This window comes from Silurus aristotelis (genome assembly GCF_946808225.1).
Source record: "Silurus aristotelis genome assembly, chromosome: 8".
Taxonomy (NCBI): Eukaryota; Metazoa; Chordata; class Actinopteri; order Siluriformes; family Siluridae; genus Silurus; species Silurus aristotelis.
Window position 1 is genome coordinate 10570556 of NC_139581.1, and position 10091 is coordinate 10580646.

A 10091-nucleotide genomic window follows, 5' to 3' on the forward strand; every position below is an offset into this window, starting at 1 on the left:
CTGCTCGAAACTCTTTCACCAACAAGTTGTTCCCACTGCTGAAAATCTGTCCCAGATTTTCTATATACTCAAACTAGTCTTACTACAGATCACTCGGCTTACTTTTTCAGATTTTACATGTAAAGAATGGCAAATGCTATTTGTTCACATACGGTATCATTGACTAAAGCTCTTGACTTGTATCTAGATGATTTCATGCTTTGGGCTAATGCCACGTCAGTAAATGACTGGCAAATTGCATAATAATTATATTACACCTACTGAGGCATTAACTGCCTTACAAAATAAATTACAAAGAAAGCAATGGTAGCATGGCATATATACTTTATTTAGGTAGAAGAAAAAGAAAAATTGGAATTGGTGGGACTTTTCTTGTGACATCATTACCTTGCAGGATTGAAGTCAGTATGTAACTGTATGTAGTGCTGACGAAGCCTCTTTTTATTTGGAATGTGAGCAACATTAAGTTTTATTACACAGACAATATGTGTTTAATATGTACACACAGTGTGTGAGTTGCAGAAAAGAACAGTATTTCAGTAGTAAATGATAAAGAATGCATGTCTCACCTGAATAGTATTGTGCAAATGTTTTAGGCAGGTGTAAAGAAATGCTGTAAATGAAGAATGTTTTTCGATATGTATATAACTTATTTCTATCGATTTACAAAATGCAAAGTGAGCGAACAAAGATAAATGGAAATAAAAATCAATATTTGGTGTGACTTCACTTTGGCTTCAAACCAGCATCAGTTTTTACACTTGCATACTTTGTATACTTGCCCAAAGTCAGGAATTTTGTAGGATCATAGTCAAGTGTATAATCAACCAATTATACCAAGCATGTGCTAATGATCATCGTTTCATATGTAGGTTAAAACACAGTCATTAATTAAAACAGAAACAGCTGTGTAAAAAAGACTGTGTTAAAACAGCCAAAATCTGCTACTAAGTAGATGTTGTGGAAGTAAAGATAATTTCAACTCACAGGTCATATAGTATTACAAGACTGAGCACAAAGACTGAAGCTTTAAAGCAGACTGAGATTTCAACGTGCTGTTCAAGCTATTTTGAAAAAGTACAAAGAAAGAAATGGGCAATGTTGAGGACCGTAGACCCAGTGGTCGACCAAGGAAACTTAAAGCAGCAGATGAAAGACATGTCATGCTTACATCCCTTTGACATCGGAAAGATGTCCAGTGGTGCCATCAGAGAACCATCAAAGAACTGGTGGAAAAAAGTGGGACCCAGATAAACCACATGTACTGTCTGTAGAATCTGTGCAGAATCCAGTCTTAATAGAACAATAAGTGCCAAAATAGCAATGCCTCAGGTGTATTAATTAGACAAATGGCAGGAGGTGGTTTGGACTAATGTATTTAGGACTAAAGATGTTGCTGTAGCTGGAGGCAAGTTGTTTGCTGAAAGGTTGGACAGTGGTACAATAATGAGTGTCTGCAGGCAACTGATAAACATGGTGGAGGTTTCTTTCAGGTTTGGTGCAAAGGAGAAAAGCATGGTCTCCTGTAAAAAAAATTGTTTGGACCCCACAGAGCCCAGATTTCAAAATAATAAAGTCTGTCTGGTGTTCCATAAAAGAGGCAGGATTTGAGGCAGTCAAAAATCCACAAAGATTTGTGTTTAGTTCTCCAAGATGTTTGAACAACCTCCCTGCCAAGTTTCTTTCAAAAACTTGGTGCAAGTATAACTACAAAATATTTGGTTACACCAAGTATTAATTTTGCCTTGGATTTCTTGGATTACTGTTTTTACATTTCTATTTACTTTCCATTTTGTGAAGTGCTAAAAATAATGAAAATTAGCACTTTCTTCAAAAGCATTCTTCCTTTCAAACACTTTTTTCCCCCACACACCTGCCTAAAACTTTTGCACAGTACTCTATGTACAGTATAAACGTTTATTTATTTATTTATTTTTACTCAGCATTTGACTGAAGCTCACGAATGTCATTTGCAGTGTTGGGGGTAACGCGTTACAAGTAACGTGCGTTACGTAATGATATTACTTTTCTGGAGTAACGAGTAAAGTAGCGCGTTACTTTATAAATTTACACACTAATATCTGAGTTACTTTTTTAAAAAAGTAATGCGAGTTAATTTTCAGTTCAATTATTTTGCATTAAAATGAACGTAATCTCGTAGAATCGCGCACCCCTACGTGCGAGCCGTGGGAACAGAAGCTGGTTAAAAGCGGAGATGGCAGGACAGAGCATTACATTACTGCGATGGAAGTATTCACATTATTTTGAAATAGTCGAGGAAAAGGAGAAGGGAATAATCCTTAAGTGTAAATTATGTGTTGGTGAAAAGGTTTTGTCAACGGCAAAAAAATACCACTTCAAATAAAAAATAAAAACATCTGCAAGCAAAGCACAGCACTACAGATTTGGAAGAGAGATATTTAGTAAATAGATTTTCAGATACTAACCCTAACCCGAGCCACATCATACACATGGGCACACATGAACATTACCCATCCCTTCCTCTCTCACACACACTGTTCAGCCAGATTTATTGTAAATGTCACACACCAACATAATGACAGAAAATACAGACTTTGTTTGTGTTGTTTTTTTTTTATGTGCGTGTTTGCTTGAGTTCAATACGGTATTTTCGTCAAATGCGCATGTGCGTGAGATTAATATACCGCAAAGTTTCCCAGTAGGGGCGAGATCATTTAAGTCTTAAAAAATACCGTATTGATCTCAAGCGAAGCGAACACGCACATTAAAAACAAACAAACACAAACTTAGATATGAACGTAAGAGCCGCATGCGGCTCGCGAGCCGCGGGTTGGCCACCCGTGCATTACTGCATTAAACACTAGTACAAGAACTTCTCACCTGTTACACCTGTAAGGCCTGAAAGAGATCAAGCCTTAGCCAGGTACGAAAAAGTAACGCAAAAGTAATATAACGCATTACTTTCCATAAAAAGTAAGTAAGTAACGCAATTAGTTACTTTTTTGGGGGAGTAACTCAATATTGTAATGCGTTACTTTTAAAAGTAACGTTCCCCAACACTGGTCATTTGTTTGCAGACACTTGTGTGAAAACAAACTATGATTACCAGAAGAAGAATTATGTCCCACACCGCCCTTCTATTTATTTTAGGGCGGAGCCAAGGAACGTCCCAAACACTCGTTTCCCAGAGATCAGCTGACCGAATCGGCTTCAGCACTAGCGTAAACGTGGGCTGTAATTATGTACTTGTGCGCGATAAAAGTTTTTATTTATCGAGATTTACTTGAACCTTAATCTGTATTGGGGTTGTTTTAAGTAAATCGACCGAATAACTAAGTGTAAGGGTGAATGCGCTTAACGCTGGGGGGAAATCCCACCTAGTTTCGCTTTTAAATACTTATTATGGTTCATCCACCAGCACAGATATTTCGATTTGGGATTGAAGGTATGTGTATAAAACTTACCGGAACTAAACTTGATCAAGTTTAACACGATCGGATTTACTCTAGCCACGGTATCACGATTTTACTCATTCCATAGTTTACATGTGTATGCATTTGACAGATATTTACACAAAAGGAAACGTCTTAGAAGAGAAAGTTCCTCATTGATAGCAGTAACTGGTGAACTCAAAAACCTGATGGCTGTTGAATCATGCAGCGTGGAAATACAAAAACGCCGTGTGGAGCTGGTGGAGACCTGGAGCAAATGCTTAAACCCCCTCCTGGATCACCTCTTCAAAATAGGGGCTGTGACAGAAGAGGACCTCAGTTTTATCAAAGGCGGTGGAGTTTTAGGGGAACGGGATTGTATGAGGACACTGCTGGATGTACTACAAGGACGAGGAGAGGAGCCGTGTCAAGCGTTTCTGCTCCTTTTGTCCAATTTTGAAGCGTCTGACTTTGAAACCACAAACCTGAGCGTGAAAGAGCCTGTGAGTGAACATCTCCAAAAACACAAGGATATCTTGGCCAGGCAGCACACACCGGGAAATTATCTTGGATCGACAGCTGGACTTCCCAAGGCAGACTGGTTCACGGACATAACATTTTCGAAGCACATCGGACTCCAAGTGCCTGTGCATTTCCAGCACGAGACGTCTGTTGTCGGGGACGCCTTTAGGGCAGGGAGGGCCGAAGCTAGAGGACAGGGGGAGACTTGTTCTTTTAAAGACATCTATCAGAGCCTGTTCTCTGACTCAGGGAACGGTGTAGCTTTGTTGTCTGGGGTCGCAGGTAGTGGAAAAACCACAGTAATTAAACGGTTAGTCCAGGAATGGGCTATGGATGCAGACACGCAAAAGATCGTCTTACCTCTGTCTTTTCGTGAACTTAGTCTCATTACTATTCCCCAGAGTCTCCAGGTTTTGCTGTCTGATCATTATAGTCATCTTAAACCTATTCTGCCTGAATTAATGACTTCAAAACAAGGCCAGATTCTGCTTATTCTGGATGGACTTGATGAGTTCAGTTTCCCCTTGGACTTTGAACGCACCCCTAAGTGTTCAGACCCTGAGCGGGAACTGCCAGTAGGAGCCATGATAGTGAATCTAATAAAAGGGATCCTCTTGCCAGATATCGCTATTCTTCTTACTTCTCGGCCTCACGCTGTTGCGAAGGTCCCACAGCTGCTGGTCAACCAGTTTTACAATGTGTTGGGGTTCTCCCCAGCTCAACAACAGCAATACTTTGTGCAAAGTTGTAGCTCCAGCCAGATTGCTGCTACCATATGGGGATTTGTGTCTTTTCATAAACCCCTTCAGCTCATGTGTCACATCCCTGCCTTTTGCTGGATTGTGTCTACTGCCTTGCACAATAGCACTTCCTGCCTCTTTTTTGACTTCTTACCACAGGGTTGTGAGTCACAAACAAGTGCAAGTAAAGAAGTAGGACAAGAGCAGTTTCAAGCCTCATCCAAACCTAATAGACCCATTAACAACACTCAAGCCACTGGCTCCAGGTCGGTCACAATCACTGAGATTTATTGCTGCTTTTATAAAACTATCCTGCTCTTTCATGTAGGTGGTTGTGTGGAGGGAATGCACCTCAACAGGCTCCAGGATGCCCCCCGTGTCCTTAAAGAGAACAAAGCAAAACTTAGATGTCTGGGAGCTCTGGCCTTTAAAGGCCTCTTGGAGAGGCGATTTGTTTTTGACTACTCGGACCTCACCTTTTTCTCTCTAGATGGCAGTGAGTTCTTGCGAGCCTTCATGATGGAAATCCTTAAAGAAGACAGATCTTCTCTAACATACGAGAAGAATTTTCAGTTTATTCATACCAGCATTCAAGAGTTCCTGGCTGCACTTTATTATGTTCTGGAGTCATTGTCAGGTTCAGACCCATTCACAGGACTAAAATCGAATGTGGGTCTGCTTGCTCCAGCAATGCACATGCACCTAATGATTGTTATTAGTAAACTACGTCAGCCTCAATATCTCCTGCGTAGACGTATTAAGAAAGCACTCAACTGGGGAGAACGGCATCAATCTGGACACCTGGATCTCTTCTGCAGGTGAAGTGTTCAGTACATTTGTTTGTTTTTTTTAATCTTTAATCCTAATGCTTGATGTACTACTATTATCAACAGTGTAGTACAATTTTAATTTTAGTAGTATTCCAGTGTAATTTAAAGGTTCCTCAAACTCACAGAGCACTCATGCTTTTTGTGTAGAAATTAGAAAAAACACTTGGACTTATCGAGTGAGGCAGGTGGCACGGGACGACAAATATAATAGCAGAGTCTTATTTGCAAAATGAGAGTTTTCCTTTAGTATTACCTTAAATGATCTATTTTCAAGGTAACGTTAAAAGTGAATGTTCAGTGGGAGTTGCTGTTTTGATTTGCAAATGCAGCCACTCCCTCCAGTGTGTCCACTGAGGTGACACTAAAGCATCCTCTAAACTCCAGAATGGCAGTGCAAAAGAGAAAAAAGCTCTTTATTTACCCCTGTATACATATGTAGCTTATAGCTTATAGCTTATAGAATTGTCCTCTATCAAAATATTTCCTCTCATATAAACATTTTAGCCAGAACAAACAGCTTCTGGCTTATTAGAATTGTGCTTCTGTAAACACTTTTTCATTCTTTACACAGGTTTGTATCTGGATTGCTACACCCCAAAACCCGCTTCATCCTGAATGGGCTTTTCCGTGATGAGCCCAGGCCTTACCTGGCCTCATGTGTGCCCTTGCCCAATGCTACTCCTTCTTTTGTGCTGCAGCTGCTCTACTCTCAGCTCAATAGCCCAAATCTGAGTCCTGAGAGGCATCTAAATGTGTGCCACTGCCTGTATGAGGCTCAGGACCCTGGGCTGTCTCAACGACTGGAGGCCTGGTTAAAGTTGCTCTCTCAAGAGGGTATGGGTCAGTGTACCTTAGCTACCAGGGATTGGAGTGAGCTGGCTTTCCTGCTGCAGCTGAGTCCGGACCTGCAGACGCTTAATTTGGATGCACAGGGGCTCAGTGCAGAGGGATTACGCCGATTACTGCCTGTGCTTCCCCTCTTTTCCACCCTCAGGTGACCATCATTTTAATGATCAAGTATACAACTGTTCTTTTGATGAGCTACTAGGATTTACTAAACTTGCTTTATTCATGTATTATTAATAATAATTATTTTCCTGAAGGCTTGCACAAAATCCTCTTGGTCCAGAGGGGGCAGAAGTGTTGTCTCTAGCTCTGCAAAGCCCTGATTGTCATATTGAGAGACTCTGGTAAGATAAGATTCGATAATGAAAGTGTAATTTCTAAATGCATGCCCAGTTCATAGTGACATGCCCAGTTCACAGCCTGGATGTGTGCACGTGTCAGGGTGGTATCAACAGGTCTAGGCTGTGAGGGAGCCAGGATCCTAGCAGAGGGACTTAAAAAGAACCACACAGTGTTTGACCTCAGGTAAAGGAGAATGTTTCCACTTTCCCTGTTTCAGAGTTTTTACATTTAAACCTACATTAATAAGCAGCCTTCAGATGAAAGGCTGAATACACATTAGTTTTTGTTTTTTTTTATTATTTTGAATTTGCATTTTTGGCAGAATGGCAATTAATAATATTGGTGACATTGGAGCTGCCTCTCTTGCTGAAGTATTGAAGACTAATCACACTCTAAAAGATATCAGGTAAAAATAAACTTTTGATTGAAACACACTCATTCGGGGAAACACTGGGTAGGTTTATTTAAGCGGGTTATAAGTACGTTTTTTTAAGTTTCCTTTCTTTTGTACCCTTTCTCCATATTGTTGTTCTTATTTTTTATTTTTATCTTTGTATATTTTCTAGAATGAGGGACAATTTAATGACCGACAAAGGTGCAGAGCACCTCAAGTCAGCCCTAATGGAGAACACCACCTTGGAGTTCCTCTGGTAATGCCGAGTTACTATAAGTAAAACTACTGCCCAGCTACCTTATACAGAGGAAATGTGATTTGACAATGCCTTGTTTAATCTTTTAGGTTGTTTGACAACAAATTTTCCAAGGAAGGTGTGCGCCAGCTTAAGGAATTTTCAAAGACCAGACCTACACTTGACATCAAGGTCTGTTACTGATTCCCAAGTAAAGAAATAATCATATGTTAAAGACATGTTCTGGTTAAAAATGTAATAGCTGAAACCCAGGATACTCAGAATACTAGTTTGCTCATATCTAGGATTTTATTGTGCCTGGTTTGCTCTGAAATTTCACTGGGTTCTACAAGATGCTGGATCTGCTGTACAGTGATGTTGTATCATGCAGAAGGGACTGCACAGTTACTGTACATTGGACGGTGTTGCTTTCCACTTAATCTTCAAACCTCATGAGGTTCCACAAGGTTTGTGTGTGACTGGGACTTGCACTTCATGTTTCTGGAAACATTTATTGATGATACATGGTTTGGGTCACCATGAAGAAGTTGAACTGTAGTTGTGGAGAGATTAACTTGACCACGGATGATTATAATTTTTTTTTATTCACTTATAGTAGGTGCTATGAACTCTAATTTGTCTCAGGAAGAACTCAATGAATTTGTGTTTTGTAATGCCAAACTTGCTTTTCCATTAAGATGTGAAATCTGAATTTGAAAAGTAATCGTTTCCTCTCATCGGGAGTCTAGCTTTGACCTAGTGGGAATGTCATGGCAGGTAAAAGGGTACAAATGTCATATCAAACTTAACTGAACACCACCTGATTCTAAGAAAAATGCTGGTTTGAATGTCCAGTGTACACGAGTGTAGTTTTAATTTTATGAAAGCCTTCCCTTAACTATAGTCTTAATTATTTCTAGCACATCAGCAAAGTTGGATCATTTATTCACACAGTGTTAAGAACACTTTATATCAGGACCATGGTGGATCCGAAGCTTATCCAAAGAATGCTGTGTGATACATTCTGGATTGAATGTCAGTCCCTGTATTATAATTCAAAAACTTGTGAAGTAGAATTCACATGATCCATTGAAGTAACTGTAGTAATATTTATTTACAGTGTTAAAACTTAGTGTGCATGCACCGCCCAGAGCAGAATACTGAAAATGTAGTCAAATATTGTAAAAAATAATATTTTGGACTGACAGATAACTCCTACTTTTACAATTGTTTTTTTTACATTACTGTTACAAAATAGACTATTTCACATGGAGTTTGTGTGGTTACACGTATTAAATGTAAAAACAACAACAAAAAAAAATGCTATATTACACCAACATTGAAGGAAAGACTGATTAGGAAACACTGTGCTCTTCCCTTGCCGAATTAAGCAAGGTGAAAAGAAATATAAAACTAACTATTGAGTTTCATTATTAAAGTTTTAATGCAATTACAAATTTATTTTTTGTATTTTATGAAAATGAGCTTCTATCTCAATACATAAATATGCAGTCTGTTGTTTGGATTGGCATTTTTGTGTGTCATCCAAGTATAATCATCATTCCCAACACCAAAGCTTCCAAATGGTTCCCAATTTGAGTTAGGTGTCCATTTTCTTTACCACCAAAGAAGCTTGAAACACACGATGAATGTACAAAAGGGTTTTTTTTTGTTTGTTTTTTTTTTTTTACAGAATTGTACCTACTGTGTTATTTCTTTGTGGGGGAAACACTTTTAAAAGAATTATTATGACACTATGTAACAAAAAATTTACATTACATTTGTTTGGTACTCATTTCTCTGGGACCTATCATATATCTTTTGATGTACCATATGATGTATACAGTGGATGGTATTTCGGGTCATAGCTCAGTGTAAAAAGTTCACTTCCTTTTAAAGCTTGGTGTCTTGTGAAAAAACAAAAATTATATTTGAAATGTGTCATCCAACATCCAGTTGTTGCAATTGGTTCAAAAAACATGGTTCTTATAATAAAATAAATAAAATCTCTCAAGTCTAGCTTTAGACATTTATGCTTTAGTTATAATGTTCTGCTTTGATGCAATCACTGACTGTCAATACCTGCAATAATAGATTAGTTAATAATAATAAGAATAATAATCTAGACAATTTTAGGAAGTCCTATAAACAATCAGTGGCCATTTCGACACTAGAAGATATCTTGTAAAAATTTGATATGGATCTGAATCGAAAATAGACATTAGGACATTAGGATGATTAAAATTGTATTACTGCTGTACGGGCAGAAAATCAGTCCAGTCTGTAACGTGAATATAAGGCATAGGAGGTTGGAATGAAATATGTAATTATGTATTTGGACCACTAGAGGGAGACTGTTTTTTCATTATATTATTTGTTTATTAGTTATTTGTCTTTCCAAAGTTTTCCTCATATGAATTATGAGTCAGGAGGTTGTTTGCTCTCTCGGGCTGTGGAGTTAATTTGATGCAATCACTGACTGTCAATACCTGCAATAATAGATGAATAATAATCTAGACAATTTTAGGAAGTTCTACAAACAATCAGTGGCCATTTTAACACTAGAAGATCTTGTAAAAAAAAAATATGGATCTGAATCGATAATAGACATTATATTAGGATGATTAAAATTAAATTACTGCTGTACGGGCAGAAAATCAATCCAGTCTGTAACGTGAATATAAGGAATAGGAGGTTGGATTGAAATATGTAATTATGGATTTTGACCACTAGAGGGAGACTTTTTTTATTATATTATTTGTTTATTAT

The 10091-nt window shown here is 38.4% G+C and overlaps 1 protein-coding gene across 2 annotated transcripts; it reads left to right on the forward strand.

Moving 5' to 3' along the window:
* The first annotated feature begins 3134 nt into the window (after nt 1-3134).
* On the forward strand, nt 3135-9332 carry LOC310729809 (NLR family CARD domain-containing protein 3). 2 transcript variants are annotated; one of them, XM_083548316.1, is made up of 8 exons: nt 3135-3427; nt 3547-5493; nt 6077-6499; nt 6609-6695; nt 6793-6876; nt 7016-7099; nt 7260-7343; nt 7433-9332. In XM_083548316.1, the coding sequence occupies exons 2-8, from the start codon at nt 3623-3625 to the stop codon at nt 7524-7526; spliced, it is 2727 nt and encodes a 908-aa protein (XP_083404442.1). In that variant the 5' UTR covers nt 3135-3427; nt 3547-3622; the 3' UTR covers nt 7527-9332. The 2 variants fall into 2 exon arrangements, with proteins under 2 accessions (XP_083404442.1, XP_083404441.1); XM_083548315.1 differs by having other exon boundaries at nt 3135-5493.
* The last annotated feature ends 759 nt before the right edge of the window (nt 9333-10091 follow it).

Excerpts from the sequence above, each read along its gene's own strand:
- LOC310729809 (XM_083548315.1), top strand. The coding sequence starts at position 3,623 with ATGGCTGTTGAATCATGCAGCGTGGAAATACAAAAACGCCGTGTGGAG. Across the intron at positions 6,696-6,792 it reads TGTCATATTGAGAGACTCTG|GGTGGTATCAACAGGTCTAG; the intron begins GTAAGATAAGAT and ends TGCACGTGTCAG. Across the intron at positions 7,344-7,432 it reads ACCACCTTGGAGTTCCTCTG|GTTGTTTGACAACAAATTTT; the intron begins GTAATGCCGAGT and ends TTAATCTTTTAG.